We start from the raw sequence: 20,946 nt of genomic DNA, 5'->3' as shown, positions 1-20,946 counted from the left end.
TTATAGGTTGGTTTGTAGATAGGACCTCTGTTTGTAGATTTGTGTCTCAACCTGCCTAACCCTTGTTGAAAAAGAGTTAGGTGGTCTGATTTTACTGAACAATTTTCTGTCTCTTGCTTCTTTTTCTTCCCTCAACTTTGTTTGGAACATGTTATGCCTTATAGTGTTTCCTCTGATTACCTCACTTTAAAACCCACCCACCATAGCACTTGTACAGATAGTTTGCCCCATTTCACTTGCTCTGGGCCTATATTTCCAGCTTCATCCACCACTTTTGCTACCGAGTCTCCTTTGTCCTTTGAGGCTCATACCTTCCACTTCTTCAGCAAAGTCATGGCCGTCTGTCCCAGACACCCAGCCCTCGCCCAGCCCCTGAGTAACACCCCCCTCTCCTTTCTCCTGAACTTACTGTCCAGTACTTGAGCATCTACTATGTTGTCCTGTTCACTAATGGCATCATGTATCCTAACCTGGCCTGCCTCATAAGTTCTTCGATTCTAGAATCTAGGAATTCTGATTCCTAGCTATTCCTTATCTGCATTGGTCACTAGTACTGTGCCAAGTGCTCAGTAAATCTAATGTGATCTATTGGTGACAACAAACATTCTGCCATTATTAGCTCTAGTCTGACTCCTGGAGTTACATTTTCTAACTGTTTGTTATGAATCCACCCTTGATGGTGCCTTTCCTTGTCCTCTCCTTCCCTCTCCCAGGCCACTTTGGCTCCTTGTATACCTGCCATTAATCTACCTTCTGTGTCTAGCTAGCACGACAGAGCTCAGTTTGGGGAGTGTGTTTCCCGGCCTGCATGCAGCTGGCAGGACTTTCTTTGCTCCTCTTCTCTGGAATAGTTCCTCTACAGTCAACCCCTTCAATGCCCATCTCACTGACTCCACACCTGTCGACAAATCAACTCCTAACCTCGTATTCAGATTAGCACTGGACCCCAGGCCTAGAACCAGTAGCACATGTCACTGAACGGTGATGAAAAGGAGTCTAATGTTAGTCTCAGCATTAAGTTCTTAGGAAACTGAAAAGCCAATGACACACAGTGTCGCTCTCCATCCCAGGGCTGTGACATGCAGCTCTCCTTCACAGTCCTGATCAAACAGAAGTAAAAATGAAAAGGAATATTAAACAATAGAATCCTTTATGTGACAGTGCTTTAATGAAAAGCGTTTCTGTCTAGTGTTTTAGTAGCGCCATCTATTTAGCGATTTGTTGGTGTATTATTCCTTGACATTCCAAAACTAAAATCAATCTCTTATGCTTTCAGCTTCGCAAGTCTGTGTTCAGCATCAGAGCCAGGAACCTTCTGGAAAAAGAGACTGCAGTCACTAAAATCTTGAGGTAATAACAATAAACACTGACACATACTTAAACACAAGTAGGATTCTATTAAACAGAAAGGAACTGCTTTTAATGAACTAATTTTCTGGGCAAAAACATGTGCTTTATGTTAGAAAGCTGCTTTGAGTATCTGTGTACTGATAATAACATCAAAGACATTACTAACGTCCTTCTTGAAAAAGTAGTATACTAGCACAATAGGCCATTTCTTTCAGGTATTTAAGCATTAATTATAGGCATGAATGTTTATAAAAGGATGAAAACACCTTACTGTTATTCTTATACTTTGTATCTTTTGTAATACGTAAAGGAAAAAACATAGAATAAATGGTAAGAGTGCAAGTAATAATTGTACAGTCAGTTACTTTTTAACGTAATTAGAATTTATCAGTCTAATACATTTATGAAAAATCTATTGGAATTGAAAGCATGCCTATCTTAGAATGTTTATGAAACATGTAATTGTCATGCTACTTTCTAAAACATGCCTTGAAATGAACTTACAATAAGGAAAATTAAACTACCCATTTACAAGTGTAAGACTGCATGCCATATGAGAGTATAAGACTACAATAGAGTAGCCTGATCAGCATGACATGGCATAAACATTTGGAATATCATTGATTACTACATACATTAAGTTGACCTATGTGACAGAAATAGCTATTGGGAGAGAAGGGAGACTGCCCAACAAGGCAGACGGACCTCATCGTGCTAGGAAGCACTGTCCAAATTTGTGCTAATTATCATTCTACCTAAAGGGTGTCCACAGAAAAATGGTACCTAAGGAAGACAGTGTTCTGTGTATTCACTCTCTACATTGGCTGCTCATGCATAGAATTGTACATGTGCCAGAGTAGCATTTCTGAGATGTGAATGAATAATTTGGGGCTTGAGTCATATCTTTATGGAATATGATGGCCAATCCCAATGTGGGTTTGCTCTGCTGGCGGGTCCGTCTGCACTGGGGTTCCCATGGCATACAGCTGGCCTCAGACACTTCACAGTCTCCAAGATCATTACCCAGACTGTCTCGATGTTGGACAAGTTCATGTCAGGGTCCTACAGAAAAAGGTTGATCTACCCAATAAGACACGAAACCTCCCTCCAATCATCAACTACTCTAGGGACTGACTAGGGAGCGGTAGTACTCTATCCGACTGAGAACATACCTGTCAGAACAGCAGCTGAGCTCATGCCCTCACCTGTCCAGAGGATCTGCCATCCCTGAGTGTGCTGTGCCCAGGGGATAGAGACTTTCCAAGGTAGAGGCGTACACAGAGTCACCTAAGAAAGACACCCCCAGGCCACGGCCTCCCCTCCCTGTGCACTTTTATTTAACCAATCTGCTGCTTTTCCTTTCCAGCCTCTTCCATCTCTCTTCTCCCTTGGTTTACAAGAGAAAAGCAAAACTAACCTGTCCCGAATCTGTGGTGTGTGTTTACCAAAGCTGTAAAATCCCCTGGCCAGCCAAACAAAGGGACAGTTCCCATGCGACTTTCTCCAGGAGGAGGGTCCCATTGGACACTACTTATTATCTATCTAGGTGACAATTTTATTTGGAAACTCTCCTTCCAATAATTCATCTACTTTAGAAGTAGGCTTTAGAAATCACATGGTTGTCACAGGGCATGTGTTGATGTGTCATTTAAACTGGAAAAATAAAGCCAGACCTTTTCTGACAGATTCGGCTTGGTTTGACAATGAAAAGTGACTTTAATAGGTGCACAGTGTCACAAAGCTGAATGAGTTAGATGGATAAGACTAGACAATGTTTGCTGAAAATTCCATCTAATCACATATACAATAGTGTGAGAAATGACCTGGCAAGGGGAAATTTTAATATATAGAAGATTAGTGGGTTTTTTTGAAATAAAAATCTATGGTATACATGAGAAAAATTCAAGACTATCAAAGAATATGGACTCCCTCAAACATGCCCAACAATTGTGAAATTTGGGACCAGTCATATTTTACTACATCCCAGCAGACTACGAAATGAGAGGAGCTCCTTCGTGCAATCTTCGCTGTTACCTCAATAAAAGCGTAACTTGGGCTAGGGATAAGCTCGGTGGTAGACTACGTGCCTACTAGTGCAAAGCCATAGGTTCAAGCCCTAGCATAAGAAAAGACTACAGTTTGAAAAACGAAACCTAAATGCCCACATTAGTCTCTTCATGCATTAAGGACATGTGCATGATATCTTTCTGGGGAGTACTTATCTTTAACCCTAGTAACAAGAGCACTAGCAATTTCAGACTATTAGTGATACTAACAGCACATGATTTCTCTCCTGCATTCTAATATCATTAATCAGTTCACAAGTCAGGAAGTGATTGGATCCATGTCTATGGGTCCCTGAACTTTTTTTTGTTGCTACAGGTTTGTTTTACACAATGATCACTTCATTGTGGGGAGTAGGTACCTGTAAATTTCTTAATTCTTTTTGTTCCCCTTCTTCCCCACTCCCTCCCTCTCTAGAACCCCTTCTCATTTGCAATCTCCTTGTTTCCTATTGTCTGTCTTTATTTTTGCTCTTTAACTTGTTCAGACTTTGGGTTTCTCATATAAGAGAAGTTATGCTGCACTTAAGCTTGTGTGTCTGGTTTATCTCACTTAGCATTATAATCTCAAGGTACACACTTTTAATGCTGTTTTCCAGGGAACAACAGCAACTGAAAAGACAAAGAAAGGGAGAAAAGGTTAAAAGATAGAAAATGAAAAATATTTACCTTCCCAAGGCAATTGACTGAAATAACCTCCACCAAACGGAGGTGTAAGAAACACTCTCCTCACTCTCGGTGTCTCCTTCATCCTTTAAAGTCTTCCCTTCGTGAACCCTAAGCTTTCCTTCTCCTAGTCGCCCTGCCAGGGCGCCTGCATCACTCAAGAGCAGCCTTTCCTGGGGCCACACGGAAGGAGGGAAGGGCTGAGACGCAGCAGATGCAGATTCCCTCTCTTACTGGGTGGGGCTGTGTGGGTATAGAGGGAAGTCCCCTGAGCCTGCTGCTTTAGTGTTCTGTCGCTGACTTTCCTAGGTTTTATCTTTTTGAAAAGTTATTGTCTTTAGTTGTATGTTGGCAGATTCCTCACCAGGGAGATGAGTAAGAGAAGTATAGGGATGCAGGAAAAGAGACCCGGGCTGAATCACTTTGGCAGATGCATCACAGGTTGGCATTTATCCGCATTTGGATGCTGATAAAGGTTAATTACATAAATTTTAAATCAAATATGAAATATTAGTGTCTTAAAGATAACTTCCAAGAACTGACCAGTACTTGGGAACATAAAACAAAGCTAATCCCCAAGGTAATATATCTGTGTGAACAGGTCACGTGTCTGTGAATTCACAATCCCATCATTCGTTCTGGGGAAAACGAGTTGCGAGCAGCAGGGCCCCTCCAGCTCTTAACAGGACCCTGGGCTGGCCCCGAGCTCTGCTCCTGCGTGACTGAACAGTTCTCTTACCCTGCCCTCAGTTTTCTCATCTGCCTGTATGCCGGATACTTTCCAGGAAGTTTGTCTGAAAACCTGTTGAAGGACCAAAGTTAACTGTAGTGTTTCCTCCAGGGAAGATGACCTCAACATGCTCCATGTGTCAGAAGGGACAGGTCAGAGGGGAAATTCATTGTGATGCAAGGCTTGCTGTAAGTGTGGCCAAGATGGAGATCTGGTTGAGATTGGCAGGACTCTTGCCATAAGAGTTTGGCCTGCCCAGGATACATGGGTAACAGGTGCCCGCCATCAGCAGGTAGCAAGTGCCACTCTGGGGATGGGGACCGCCCTGTACCTCTCTGCTACCTTGTATCCACGTGAGTTCATCATTTCAGCTACCGATTACTCACAGAGACTTTGCCCTTCTGTTTTCTACTTTCTTTTCTTCTTGATTTGATCGATTTCTGAGAAGAGGGAAAATAAATGGTGACTTAATGTTGCCATCTATACATGTGAATTTTTTTCTCCTTTTGTGCCTTTCAAACTTTTAACTGTATACATGTGTTACCATTAAAGAATAAATATAACTGAGTTTTAGAAATGGTATTTTAAAAAGTGCTTGGGATTGTAGCAGGAGTCTTGACAGAAATCTTGAAGAATTCCAATTCTTTTTAGGGGGCTGGTTTGACCATTTGAATGACCGATTGTCCAGAAGAAGCAGTCTAATGGTCTATTGTTCAGACAAATGGATTGAAGAAGAGCCAGAACTAACATCAACATCTTTATCTTGGTTCTCTGTACTGATAATTAAGCTATAGGATGCCCATTTGCAAATATCCATCTTCCACTTGAAGTACCATCTGTATTATTCCAGCAAAAATTATCTCTACACATTATTACAATCGGAAAATTCCAGCCCACAGAGGAAAAGTCTCAGAGAGAAAGAGCGATGGTATCTGGGGATGTTACTCTGGTAGACTCACCCGTGTCTACACACAGTCATCTCTCATTCATGTCCTTATATTGACTATTTTTTTCAAGAAAACTAACTTCTGTTTTGAGATATAGAGATGAATTTCTGGATCCAGTTGAGAACCCTTGAGTGAGGAAAAGGTGGTCCATTTCTATGGAACTGGACCAGGCTCAAAGGGACGGGTCCCCTATCACAGGTGGGCCTCTGCACTCTTTCAAGACTTATCTGAAGAGCATTTTGAGAGACAGGATGTTCTACTACCTAAATTATAAAACCCAGGGCTGCGATTAAATTCGCTGCTGTGCTGACTTGCACTCCGCTGTTCACCTCCACTGAAGAAAGTTTCCTTTTAAAAGGCAGTGACCTTTTCTCTGCCTCCGACGAAATAAAAAACAAAGAGCAGTGTATTTCCAGAGCAACACCGCCTCTGCTGAGAACTCCACTAATTCAAAGCCTTGAAATGGAGCAGAATCCATGATCATTCCTGCCAGGCTGCATGCATACAGAAATGTCAAAATACAACAATTAAACACGGTGTGTTATTTTAGAAAGTCCCATCTTTTTATGGACTGCCATGAGTACAACAGTATCTTCATGACCTTGTTAGATGCTCAGTCTGATTGCATTCTGATATTTTGATACATCACATAATTTTGTCTGCCCTGCACTTATTAAAATAGTTTTTTTTAAAGTCTAATGAATACTTTTTAGTGGAGTTCTAACATTAAGTACTTTTAATGGAATATGTAGGGTTAATTTTTCTCTTGTCATTTTAAGTGAATCATTTTCATTGACCGCAAAGAAACTCATATAATATATATATATAATATATAATGTAATATATAATGTAATATATATATTGTTTTTTTCTGAAAGAAGTGCACCAAGACATCCATCCAGCCATTCATTCTTTCAAGAAAAATTTTTGTATCATGCTCTACATTCCAGGCATTTTACCCTCTTTGCTTTTTCCCACTTGACAAGTTCAGTTTTCCTTTTAAAATTCTCAAACCATTGGTCATCCCAGCCATCCAGCAATGCTATGCTATTTCTCTGCAGTTCCACCCTCCCGCAGGACCAGCAGGGCACCCTCAGGACCTCTGAGAGGGCATGCGTGTGTGGCTGCATCTCAAGATCTTGGAGCTCCACTCACCAGCTCCTCGGGCAGTGCTTCCCCAGCTACAGGGGGGCAGGGAGGGAGTTGCAATGGCCGCTGCCCTGCTGGAGAGGGAAGAGGACTGAGACCCTCTAGGCTCAGGTCTGGTGACCAACATTTGCCAAGGAAAACCCAAAGTTTCAAGAAAAGGAATAGGAATAGGAGTAGGAATTAATGTCATAAACATTTATCTTTGTGGTTCTCCTAAGGCTGCCTAGTTGTTGGTTTTTCCTTATGATTTTGCTGACACTTTTAGATTAGTCAAAAGACCATTTGGAGATAAAGATACTGAGAAGTATTCAGAGGACTGTAAAATCTGGGTATATGCATTTGTATAAAACACAAAACAGTGAAGATTTTAAACTATAACTATAGTAGTGCCCCTTATCCAGGGTTTTCTTTCTGTGTGTCAGTTACCCATGATCAATCATAATCCAAATATTTTAAGTGGAAAGTTACAGAAATAAGTAATTCATAAGTTTTAAGTTGTGTGCTGTTCTGAGAAGCATGATGGACTCTCTCAGCAGCCTGCTCTATCTGGCCTGGGTTGTGAATCATCTCTTTGTCCAGTGTATCCATGCTTTATATGCTACCCATTGGTTAGTCACTTACTAGCTAGCTGTCTCAGGTTGGTTATTAGATCAACTTTTTGGTATCACAGTTCAAGAAGTACTTATTTCACTTAATAATAGCCTCAAAGCACAGAAGTAGTTATACAAAGGAAACCTCAGGACACAAACCATGGAAGGACAGATTAACTCTGATATTACATAGCAATACTTCAGAGTGTATAGGATACTAGGATATATAGGGTTTTGTACTGTCTGCAAATTCAGGCATCCAGTCGGGGTCTCGGAATATATACCCTTGGGTATGGAAGGACTACTGTAAGTTAACTACAATAATACATTCTAAAGATATTTTCTGAGCTAGTACCTCATTTGTGGTAAACAAAATATTTTATATTTTATTGCAATAATACATGATTTATAGATTTGTGATTGTGATAGTGCTATGTATCAGGAGAACTACTATTAAATTTTACCATCAGAGGAAAAAAAAGTGCTTTAAAGGAGTTTATTTTGTAGGGCAGTTTTCAATTCATCACACAATTGAGTGTAGGTACAGAGATTTCCCTTGTGTCTCCTGCTCCCACATGGACACACTCTTCCCACTGTCAGCATTTCCCACCAGGGCAGTACATTTGTTACAGGTCATGAAACTACACTGACATATCATTAACATCCAGAGTCCAGAGCTTGTAGTAGTCGACACTTGTATGTAGATAGATATACACAGATATGTATTTCTAGAGACATTCACAGGTGTTTGTAGCAGCTTTATTCATAATTTCTCACACTTGGCAGCAACCAAGATGTCCTTCAGCAAGTCAACGGATAAATAAATTGTGGTACATCCAGCCGATGGAATATTACTCAGCACTAAAGCAAATGACCTGTCAAGCCATAAAAATGTAGGGAAGAAACACAAATGCATATTTTTAGACAAAAAAGTAAATCCGAAAAGGCTACATACTGAATGGCTCCATTCTGTGGCATCCTGGAAAAGGCAACACTGTGGACACAGGAAGCTATTTTAACAAGATGTTGCTGTTACTATTTTATCATTAGAGTATAAAGTAATAAGTAATACAGAAAAATAAAATATATATCTGTCGTAATTTTGATTAGTCAATTTCTGCAGCATTTGAAAATTTTCACTTTTATTATAGTGAAAAATTCAGTTTTGGCATTGTAATGTACATGTTTCTGAGCCAGCAGTCAGGTTACTAGATGTGAACCCCAATGAATAGCGTAGGGTTTCAAACAGTTTATTTGCTGCATTTTAATAGGTGCACCAAAGGCATAGATTTCCCAGGAGTTAATTTTCATTTTTGTATATTGCACGTGCACAAGATAAAGATATTCAGGGCTTATTTTCAATCTACAATGAGATCCTAGCCACCCATGTATTTGCATATCTATAGATGAGAACATTTTTATGAATAATGCAAGATTTGGAAGGACTAACCACTGTTGCTATTAATCAGCTATATGCATTTAACCAGGACTGGGCTCTTTCAAAAAGGAGAGAGATATTCACTCCCATAAAAAGCAGCTTTTTCCTTCTCTCAGCAAGAAGCCATTATCCAGGTCTCACCCATTAGCATCCTCTTTGTCTCTACTTTGGGTGATCACATTGTCATCCAGTATATCAGGTAAGAGCCCTTTCTAGGAAATACTCTAGTACTCCCTTACACCCTTATACAGTCATAGCATTATGTAATTACCACTGAAGGACTGTTTTGGTGTTGTCTGCTGATGTGATTGCATCACATTAACCAACATCTGATAATACTTTCAAGTGTATTACCTTGTGGAGCTCGAAATATGAGCAAATCCCCTTAAATAATGCTGCATTCTACAAAGTTATACTGCAGTTCCTTTGGATGGTGATTACATTGAATACCAGATGAGATCATGTAATCTAACTCTTCTTTAATGAGTGAGAATAATTTGAAGGCTGATAGTCCTCTCTTTCATTATGGAACCTGTAGGCTTTTTCTCTCCCTTGTTCTGGGACATTAAGAATGAAGTGATGGAGACAAAGAAAGGAACAGAGGAGCTCTCGCTGTTGTGTCTATAAACAACGAGCGGTGTTTCAAGGCTAATAAAGCACCAGAGATCTCTCTTATAACCATCATCTTTGGGCCAATTTAAAAATATTTTAGATGGAAAAATGTCAAGAAAAATAGACACTATTTCTTAAAATATGATTCTCTTCCCCCAAACTCCATAAAGATTTTATATATAATATATATAAAGATTTTACATATATTATATATAAAGATTTTACATATATTATATATAAAGATTTTACATATATTATATATAAAGATTTTACATATATTATACATAAAGATTTTATATATATATATATTTGTCATATAAGGGGCAATTGAAATTCCATAGCACAAAGGCAATGCAGGGAGAGAAAGAAAAAAGAATCAATCTTTCATATGTTTTTTTTTTCCAAAGGCTTGGCAAGAAACCAGGCGTAATATTTTTGCAACTGGGAATGTGTTTGCTGAAGAATATTCCCACATTCAAGTCAGCATCAGGGGTCCTCATCTTGTTTTACTTTCAAAGGTAGAGAGGGTATAACATTAACCCCAGCTGGGAAAAGGAGAATGCTGAGCTGTAATTCTCCTCCGGGGAACGGGAATAAAGGGGTTACATATGCTTGCATAATGGAGAATTTCCTAACTCAGACAAGACAAAAGACTTCATTATGTTTCACTAGACACTTGAAGCCCTGTGCTCCACTTCCAGAGGCCAAGTAGGCAGATCTTTTTTTTTTTAACATCAAGCCACTAGATGGAGTTTCTGAGAAACGGCCCTCCCGCAATTGGCAGCATGAAGAGATGGAGGGAGACAATGCGGACTTTGGCTCTGGACTCCACCCTGTCTCTGAGAAAAGTGAGATCCCTGAAATTCGCAGTGTATTTTTTTTTCAAAATCATTAGCTATGCTTCTCCTCTGAGCATCAAGTAAATGAACATTTTCTTCCTGCAAACATACTTGTTTTGCCATTCTTTGGGACCAGAAGCATCCAGATCCTACTGGAAAATGGAGAGTGGCCCAATATAGCTTAATCGAGCATTCAATTATTTCCCTGGGGTAGGTCTGTTACAAAGTAACTTGAATGCTGTATGCATTCCATTTGTTAGGCAAAATAATCAAGTCTCCATTTCCTGAGTCAGCCATAATTCGGTTTGTCAGCAGATCCCTCTCAGATGAGATCTAGGGAGACCATGTTCCCAGTGATGGATCAAACCTCTGATTTAGGAAATGGAAATGAGTTCGGTGCTACACTGGCTTTTGGGGTCCCCTAACAGCTTCCACATATAACAGAACAATTGTCAAATTTCCTAGTTGCAAGAGGCAATATATTATTCGTTTCATTGTTTTCTGAGTCTGACCTATTATAGGCGTGCAGCCTGTTACTCTTGAATGGCATAGTGTTATAACTGGAGACAAAATTAAGATTATTTAATTTGTCCCTTTTAAAAGCACATTTTAAATACATGCGGTTCTGTTGGTGATTATTTTCACACTTCGTAAGTATATGAAGTGATAAAAAGGAAATTAAAATATTTGATTTTTCACAGCATATTGAGTTTAACTCATTCAGCAAATGTTTATATATTGAGTACCTGCCTGTGCACAGGAACTGGGAAATAACAGTGGGCAGCTTTGAAGATGACCCTTGCTCTTTTGGAGCTCTTCAGAGCACAGCACATGGGAGCAACTGAGATGCCAGAGGGGATTGTATGGAAAGATTGGCACCCACTAGTAGAGGAACGGACTGGAAAGGAGACCAGAGAGAGACCAACAGGACTTTAGAAGCCACCCTGAGCTAAGGGAGGAGCAATAGAGATGAAGGTTTAAGGTAGTGGTAATGCCTGCATTTGTTACCTATGGCTGCACATCAAAATAACTCAAACCTTGAGTGATTTAACACCAAATTTCCTATCAAGGCTGGGGAGAAGAGGCCTGGTGGGCCTAGTAGACTCCTCTGTCCTATTACACGGGTTCCGTTGGAGCCCCAGGTGATGAGAAGGTGGGCAGCAGCTCTGCCCAGGGCACAGGAAGTCACTGGCTGCTCCCTCCAACTGAAGTTCTTTGAGTCTTTATTTCCCATAGGTTTGGTTCTGAGAGAGCTCCAGTCTGGTTACAAGTTTTAGTGTGTATTAGTGAAAAGGTCAAAAGTGAAATGGACCTCTTACTCTTGCTTCTGTTTTTGTACAGTTAGAAATCATTCCAAGCAAGCCAACCATCATGGAGCACTCATGCAGGAGGATCACAAGTTTGAGCCCAGCCTGGGCAGCTTAGTGACATAGAGAGACCCTATTTCAAAATAAAAAGGTGCAGGGGGGTAGAGGTGTAGCTCAGTGTAAAGGCCCTAGGTTCAATCCCCAGTACTACAAAAAGAAAATAAATAAAAGAAGGGAGATAGGAGGAGGAAGAGAGGAAATGAGAAAAAAGAAAAGAAATCATTCTGGAAAACAGCAATGTGAGCATAGAAGAAAGCAGTGGGAATGAAATGAAAGGGCATAGGGAAAGACTATCATTACTCATTGAAGTGGCTGCCTCACTCTGGTGAAGCACAGGTTTTCTGATTGCAGGACAGAGCTAAAAAAACAGTCCTCCCAATCTCAAAGAGCGAATCATCCAGAGAACAGAGACGGTGCGATGGGCATGTATGTGAAATTCCAGCCCCTTTCATATTATTTTCTCAACTCTCTAGACCCAGTAAGGAAAAAAACATGAGTTAAGAGAAGAAATTTCTCAGTGACACTTCAGTGACACATGTTGGGGGAGGAGTGGGGAACAGGTCATAGCAAAAGGGGAGTTTTTCCAGTAGCTGTGGTCTCCATGGAAACTTGCCCTTCTATTCAGGAGGGCAACAGGACCTCCCTTCTGCAGAGGCCACCCAGGGCCAAGTCACACCGCCGCCACTGGGCCCTGGAGTCCATAGGTACATAGCTAACTCTTCCCCAGAAGGAATGGCCCACCACTCTCACACAGGCCTGTTGGGGACATAACCAACAATTTTTGCAGCATGCAATTGAGAGCCAATTATGCTCCCCCATGTCCAGCAAAGCGGGGCCCCATCCTCAAACTAGAATTTTTTTTCCAGTAATAGGAATCAAACTCAGGACCTTGCATTTGCCAGGCAGGCCCAGCACCACTGAGCTAAATCCCCATCCATGAACTAGAATATTGTTCTCAACATGTATGTGTTTTGTATTTAAAACGTGCCTGTCCCAACTACTCTAGGGAAATCTTACCATAAAAACAATAAAGTTACTAAGATATGGGTGAAGGCTAAGTCTTGACAGTTTAGACAGATTGCAGGAATCTGGGTATCTAGGCTACAAAAACAGTTACTCCAAATAGATTTTCTCAAAATGATTTCATGTGTCCCATTCTTTTTCCAGAAAACAACCCTAAACATGCATAGTATGAAATCATGCTTTACTTTTGGCAACTCAGCTGAACTTAAAATGCTTCTTCCTGTGCGACATCTTTCTAGGCCTGAAAATCAGCACATCTCCCTCCATCACTATCATAAATCCTGTGTTTCAATAAAATACTGACTTGGATTATTTTTCCAAAGTGGTCCCTGCTGCTTGCTAAACAAGAATAGTAATTGTTTAGGCTTTATTTCCAGTAATGTATTTACATTTGTTGAATTGAAAATTTCATAGATATTCATCATAACTATCTGCATCCTCATCGAGAGGGTTAAGGACTTAAATATATATATATATGGTAGCATAAGAGGTGCTGTTTTGAGTACAGTCGATAGTTACAAGACTTTTTCTCAAAGATCTTGACTCTCAGACAGACAGTGATAATGTAAAGCCGTTTTCATAATGCATTTTATGACATGTATGCATTTGTCCTGGAAGGCAGTGGCTGAAGTACCCATGTTGAAGTGTTTGGCAAATGTGGTATCTTAAGATTTGCATATCATAAAACCATCGCATGTGAAGTCTGTGAGTTGCCTTCAGTGTCACATCCTTCTCCTAATTCTACCGTAAGGAAACCGAGTTCCAACTAGCTGGGGACAGTATGCCTGGCACACAGGTCTCTGAACCCTGGTATCCGTCTCTTTCCACTTGACTCCTGCCATTGGAGAGAGGTTTCCAGAGAAGTCTTATTTTCTCACTCAAATCATTCTCACCATGGGCGTTGAGTCACCTAGCTGTTTTCACTCATTAGCAAATCTGAAATTAACACCAGCCTAGCTGCGATCTAAAGAGAACTTGTTTTTAAAAGTCTTCAGGCTTTTGAGACTATAACCAGTTACCAGATAGCCACAGCCTTTCCATTGAGTTTTCTCCAGGTCAGGATCCAGCTTTTATTTTTTTAAATCACTGTGGTAAGACACACACACACATAACACAATTTGCCTTCTTCACTACTTCTGAGTGTGCAGTTCAGGAGTGTAAGTATATTCGCATTGTTTGCATAATTCCAGGTTTAGTTACTTCTCTTTACAACTCATTTTGTCTCTCTCTTTATGCTTCCATGTTTTCCTAAATTTCTGCCAAATATCTTTGGAACATATATTTCATTATTCCAGGGGTTTGACTGGATAAATCCTTTCCTAAGGGCTTTTATTAGAAACCTCCTTGTTTAAATTCAAAAGCGGCATCATGATTGCCTATGGGTAGGCTGGCCTATGGGTGCTTACAGAACCCTGACAGAAAGCCCTGTCAGTAAATAGCGGGTGGGAACAGAAGGAAGCGGGCAAGAGGTAAATTTGCTATTTATTTTCTGGCTCTTCCTTGAGTGAAACTTCTCCTTCTAAGTGTCTGGGACACAGAGCCTAACAAGTATTTTCCTTTATATGCCATTTGCTGTATATCGCCTTTTCATTGGTGTTTTCTTTAAAAGTCAGTAAGAGTAATGAGCAGTTATGTATTATTCATCCCGTGTGTACAAATCACAATGTATCTGGGGCTCCTTTTTCCTAGAGCTTGCACTCGACAGCGCATGCTGAGTGGATCATTCGAAGGGCAGCCAGCAAAAGAAAGGTCGATCCTCAGTGTACAGCATCATATCCGACAGGAGCGCAGGTAACACCCCAGAAAGAGGGCCTCAGAGCAGGCAGGAAGTATGTTTCTGTGTGCCGTCCACCGCCCTGGCTGGAGCCAGCTTCCCACATTGGGCTGAGTTCTATCTGCTGGTGATAACAATAATGAAATTCACAATCCAAATCAAAGATACGAAAAAAATCTTTATTTCAAAGCCTTTTCCTTGGTGATAGCCAAACTCTCACTTTTAAGATCAGAAGGGAAAATTCTACAATCTTGTTAGAGGGGATCAAAGGCATTTGGAGAGATGCTAAGCTTTGGCTGTAAAAGAAGTGAGACATTCGTGAGGTTATATCAGAAAGGTTTTTTTTTTTTATCATGGTCATTGCTTAAAAGTCCAAATTTGATCTTGAGATGCATTGATTGTTATTGTTTTAGGTCACTAAGACATGGATCAAACAGCCAGAGGATCAGCAGGGGGAAATCTCTTGAAACTTTGACTCAAGATGTGAGTTGTGAGCAATGCTTATTTTGGAAACATGGTTATGAAAATATTTAAATGTCTGCTTAGATGATTCCAGTGCCTCAGTCTTTCTGTCATCTTGTCACTTCTCCTGAACACTTCATACCAGAGGGAATCGGAAAACAGCACAGAAAATAAATTACATGACCAGGACTGAAAAATGACGGCTAGCTGGAAAAATCTAGACATGTCAAACAGAGCACGTCTTGGTTAAAAGAGTAACACAAAAATGGTGTATCCATTTAATTTGACTGAAACTAAGGAAATGTAAAGCATTTGATAGGAACGATTCACATTATTAAATTTGAATATTTACCAAGTTCCAAATATTGTGGAATATAGATCCACTATCTATAATTTCAGGGCTTTGCATATTAAAAATAATTTTTTCCAGAAAAATTCTTCTGTTGAGGACCACATAGAATTTGCCAAGAATATTTTTTAGACTGTAGGCTATTCGTGTGTTTATCTGCTGACTCAATAGCTATTTATCGAACGTCGTATGTGCGGGGACCTCTTGGAAGTAAGAAGTAGGAGGTAAACACAAAACACACTCAGCTGCTCTTCTGGAGCTAACATTCTAGAAAAGGAGACAGATGATAGGTAAAGAGAGAATGACATTTCTCAGAGTGATCTTTTCTAAATTTTCCATATCTCTCTATCATGCAACACATTTGCGTTGTTGTGGAAAGTAAAGTAAAGGAGGGTAAAGGAATCATAGGAAGAGATTTGGGGCCGGGAGTTTTAGAATCGATGGTCAGTGTAGACCCCTCTATCGTAGCCCCGAGACATAAATGAAGCTAAGGAGCAAAAGCTGAGAAGCCAACGGTCAGGCTCCCAGAAGCTGCACCATGCTGAGATTACCATGAAAGAGTTAAGGAGGGTCTGATTCGAATGCAGGCCTGAGCTTGGGTCTGGCAAATTGGCTAGGAGCACCATCTTGAATGTTCAGAGCCAAGGATGGCACTTGGGACAGGATTGCTAATGAAAGAAAGGTGGCAGGACCACAGGTTTTGGTCTTTTTCTCCATTTGTCCCTTATTTCGCAAGAATTTCTGGAGTATTCAGTGTACTACATCTGCTTTCAATGCAAAACCTGCTGTCTGTCCTTAGTAAGTGTTCCAAGCAAAAGTGAACGTAAGAAGATGGTGATGACATCACCTGTTCTCACCCAATACCGCATGGGTCTGGTTGGCACACGGCTGTGTTTGCCCTTCGATGTTTTAGATCCAGAGCTCTGTCTGACTGGCTGCCATATGACTGACATGCAATTGAGATCAGTCCCAACAGGAGCCCTGTGCTCTGACCTTTTCAGCATCAGGCATGGCGCCTACAGAAAATCACCAGGAGAAAATTCAGAGGCAACATTCGTCCTGAGCACTTCCCTTCAACATGATTCAGTGGGAATCTACCATCTGGCTGAAGAAGCAAACGAGAGCACAGATTTGAAAATGTGTCTTGAGATACATACAGTAAAGGTCCTGTTTGAGCAATCTCAATCCCAGAAATTTCTTCATCACAGACATTATATTTTTCATACAGATGTATAACAAAATCCACCCCCTGTCTTCTCCATGGAGAAATGTCAAGGGGTTCAGATCATTTCATAAAATATCTTTCTAATGCTTTTTCTGCCTTAATTGGAGACCTTTAAATTAGAAAATGTTATCATTTTCACTTATTCCTAACAATACAAGGTACAGAGAAGTGGATCTAAAGAATGCTTCTCATAAAGTCCATGGAGTAATGTGAACAATGGCTTCCCTCTTCCTACAGTCTGTACCCCAGGTACAGGCTTGTGCGACCTGCCTGTCCCCTGCCTGTCACATCCAACTCAGTTCCTGCTCTCTCGGCTCCTCCTGCCCTGGCATCGTGGCTCTTCCCTCCCTGAAAGAACACATTTCTGCTGCCAGCCAACAGCCTGCACCCTTGCCTTCGAGTCTTTTGGCAAAGTAGCACATCCGGATTTAATCTACCTGTCTTCTAGCATGCTCAAGTCTTTTTTTTTGAAAATTATCATTAAAACACAAAGCATTCACTAATGTACAGGACTTAACTCATTTTGATTTTTCTCCTATCTTCCCCTGATTAGTCCATCAGCTCGACAAATACAGGGATTAATTATGTGGTTTTTTTCCTCCTGCCATATCCTCAGTGGTGGAACAGCACCTGGCACATAATGGAATTTCAGTAAATACATGCTGAATGATTTTTAGAGGAAAAGTGTCCTTGCTAAGATATTTATGGTCATTTAACTATACATATCATACTTATATGTTGTAGCTCTATATTCCATATGTAATAGTTATATATGTTATAGCTAAATATACTACATACACAAGATATGATGAAAATATAGTGAATATTTAAATTTTTCAATTTATTATGGTAAAAGGTGCATTGTCCTTAATCCTTCTCAAAATACTCCCTCTCACTTGAAACACACGTATCCTAGTCTTCTTGGAAGTCCTCTTCTGTGAGAGTTTTTTTTGTTTTTGTTTTTGTTTTTTGGTATCGGGGATCAAACTTGGGACTTTGCGCTTGCACAGCAGGCACCAAAACCACTGAGCTAAATCCCTGGCCCTCGTGAGAGTCCTTAGTTGGGAGGTCATGGCTGCCTCAGGGTCCTGAGCTGACTCGAAGCATTTGCCTTTCCTGGCCATTTTGACTTTGGGGAAGAGCCGGAGGCAGCAGTGCCTGGGCCAGTGACTAAGGAGGATGAGGATGCCCTGTCATGTTTCATGAGCCTGCCTTCCCATTGGGTGCATTGGGCAGCTGCGCTCACCGCATTTTTGCTCGCAGCTTGTAAAGACACCGAGAAGGAGGATGTCTAGAACTGCTTCGGAAAGTGGCAAGAAGGCTGAGATAAGTGTGTTCCAAACAACCTACTTTGGAGGGGATTAACACCAATGTGTCTTTTATTGTACTAAGTTTTTATTTAAACATCCACTGTATGTTTTGATTACACCTCATAGATGTGTATGCATGTGTATTAACTGCAGAATTTTAACAATAGTGATATTTTGGCCTTCAGGGAATCTCCCATTGTAATATGCCTCCTTTGCGCTTATTTGTAGCATTCCAATACAGTGCGATACAGAAACGCACAAAGAGAAGACAGTGAAATCAAGATGATCCAGGAGAAAAAGGAGCAAGCGGAAATGAAAAGGTACAGGCTCGGCGGTGGCCTGGGGCTGTCGTGCTTGATGTTGGGGTGGCAGCCGTAGCCTCACTCTCGGTACCTGTCCCCCTCAAGGAAAGTGCAGGAGGAGGAACTGCGAGAGAACCACCCGTACTTCGACAAGCCGCTCTTCATAGTGGGCCGCGAGCACAGGTTCAGGAACTTCTGCCGGGTGGTGGTCCGAGCTCGCTTCAATGCGTAAGTGCACTGGGCTGCTGAGGGGTTGTTACAGGAAGGAGAATGGTGTGATCCTAACGGGCTCACAAAATAAACCCTGGGCTAATTAACCATGCCGCTCCTCTCTGTTGAGCGCCTGACCAGGGGAAGACAAAGGTTGCGAATAGTTAATGTTGGTAGGGCACTCACCTTAACAAACCCCATAAGGCCAATTTTATCTGTGCATTTTCATGGTTGCCTGATATGTCCTTATCAATGTTATGGATTCCATGTTTTCTTCAGAAAATACTAAAACCAAGGGAGGCTAAATGACATAGTGAATGTCATTGTCCATTTCTTCTATCAGATTTGTGTTTCTTTGTGATCAAAATACTGGAATCGATCTAGTCTAGAATAATGTGAAGTAGAAGGAAAGTTGACCAGCGCTCCCACTACCAACAGTTACGAGAAGAAAACCCCCTGACCACTGTCTCTGCTTAACCAACATGGAAGGAACAAGAAAGAAAGTGTCAGTAGGGTAAACTGGATGACCACATATTTGCGGAGACCTGAGCCAAGTTTCACAGGAACCAGTGGATGAGATGAGTTTTGTCAAGTGTAACTTTAATAACCTGCAGTCATTAAGCATCTCAGGGAAAATGTAAAGCTTCCCATCCTGACCTTATAAAATTGGGCCTTCTCTGATGCCATCTTTTAAGTAAACTGATCTCCTTTGTGGATAATTTATTACTGGCTGAATTGCTCCCCCTTTTTTCGAGACTGGGTCTCACTATATAGTCAGGCTGGCTTGAGCTTGGGGTGATCCTCCTCCCTCAGCCTCTCCAGTGCTGAGATTGAAGGCCTGGGCCACCACACCTGGCCTCATACATTTAACTTTAAATAGATAATTAAATTGAAATGAGGTCATTAGGTTGAGCCATGATCCACTTTAACTGGTTTCCTCGCAGGAAGAGGAAGTTTAGAATCAGACACACATAGGCTTCAGGAAGACAGGTAGAGGGAGGACAACTGTCGACAAGTCAAGGGGCCAGGCCTGGAATAGATCCTGCCTCATAGCCCCCAGAAGAAACAACCAAGGACTGGGTCCAGGACTTCCCGCCTCGAGAATTTTGAGAAAATAAATCTCCCTTGCTTGGCCCACCCAGGAATCCAACCTACTTCTCCTAACATCACAGCCTGGCAGAGACCCCAGGGCCACTTGCTGTCCTCTGAGCCCCCTCTTCCTACTGAGAAGGACTTTCAGGTCTGCAGAGAGTAAGGGCTTTGTTCAGGGACCCCAACTAGTGTATGGCTCTCTCCTGGTTGCCAGTCTGTGGTTCTTTCTGCCTGAACAATTTAGAGCACCTAAGTGATAATCATTAAAACCTTCCTTGAGTTTCTGCAAAATACGGAAGAAGATGGCAATTTAGAAGTGGATTGGATCAGTGCCAGCGCAGGTTTTTCATCTTGAATTATCCTGTTGTCTGCCTATACCTTAGCATCTAATTGCCAATTCCCAACCTCATTTCGTGTGGTGTAATTCTCCTTTTGTCAGCTGAATAGACTGATGAAGACTTTACTGTAACTGAGAACACGGGCAAAGACTGTCAGGCCTCACTAAGTAAGCACATGGGCTTCCTGAAAGGAAGGGTTGTAAGACTGTATAAATTATCCCACAAGACCACAGCTACATGCGGGCAGAACTCTAGTGTATAGAGTACCTAACTAAACAATTATGAAGAATAGCCTTGTATATCCTTGAAGGCAAAGATTTTTAAATGAATGATTTTCAATGAAAGTCAAAATTTGATTTTGTGTTACCCCTGTGAAGAATTTTTGAATGGAGCCTTGAATCCTAAAATCAAGTATTCTGAGAAGTAGAATACTTTCCATAGCATCAACTGCAAATTCTTTTGATTTTGCTTTTATCCAATGTCCTTTAGCTTCCAAAGTCACATAGCTACTATATTTTATAGTGGACATTTTATAGAGGACATAAAGGAGATTTTAGGCAGATGAGGTATTTGTAAATATTTTGCTGCCAAGTGGTCACATGCTTGCTCCTTGAAGAATTCTGTATGCTTATTCTCTCTTACAGATCTAAAACAGACCCTGTCACAGGAGCTGTGAAAAATACAAAGTACCATCAACTTTAGTAAGCACCATAAACTCTTATTTTTTCATGCACTTCTGAAGTATTTGTGTTTTATGCTGCCTAAAAATATAAAACATTCTCTTAGATTTTCTTAATATACTATGAAATAGATAACTGGGAACCCATCTTTAAAACTACTAGTATGTTAACAGAATCACAGAAGCCCGTCTGTGACTCCTGGCAGTGTTTCCCGGAGCACCTGTGTACCTCAGTTTTGCTTGGTCTTTGGCAGTGACTTGCTGGGATTGGTCACTTACCTGGACTGGGTCATGATCGTTGTAACCATCTGCTCCTGCATTTCCATGATGTTTGAATCCCCCTTCCGGAGAGTCATGCACGCACCTACTTTGCAGGTACTGCTGCTAAATCTCAGCTCCCGGGTAGGTGGTAACACAGTGACCTGCAATTT

General features: G+C 41.0%; 1 protein-coding gene across 8 annotated transcripts in view; it reads left to right on the top strand.

The window, feature by feature from the left end:
• Nucleotides 1-20,946, top strand: part of Nalcn (sodium leak channel, non-selective) — a 322,796-nt gene that overhangs the window by 256,116 nt on the left and 45,734 nt on the right. For all 8 annotated transcript variants that reach the window (XM_087193085.1, XM_087193083.1, XM_087193087.1 and 5 more), the window contains 7 exons: nucleotides 1,277-1,350; nucleotides 14,464-14,565; nucleotides 14,962-15,031; nucleotides 18,123-18,214; nucleotides 18,302-18,424; nucleotides 20,481-20,537; nucleotides 20,770-20,890. In XM_087193085.1, coding sequence (XP_087049211.1) covers nucleotides 1,277-1,350; nucleotides 14,464-14,565; nucleotides 14,962-15,031; nucleotides 18,123-18,214; nucleotides 18,302-18,424; nucleotides 20,481-20,537; nucleotides 20,770-20,890 — 639 coding nt within the window. The remainder of the gene's footprint in view (nucleotides 1-1,276; nucleotides 1,351-14,463; nucleotides 14,566-14,961; nucleotides 15,032-18,122; nucleotides 18,215-18,301; nucleotides 18,425-20,480; nucleotides 20,538-20,769; nucleotides 20,891-20,946) is intronic.

The sequence above is a fragment of the Heterocephalus glaber genome, unplaced genomic scaffold, assembly GCF_053883595.1.
Source record: "Heterocephalus glaber isolate CG9 unplaced genomic scaffold, H.glaber_assembly_v1.0 deba00001579, whole genome shotgun sequence".
Lineage (NCBI taxonomy): Eukaryota > Metazoa > Chordata > Mammalia > Rodentia > Bathyergidae > Heterocephalus > Heterocephalus glaber.
Note: the sequence above shows the minus strand (reverse complement) of the source record. Positions and strands in the feature narration are given on the sequence as shown.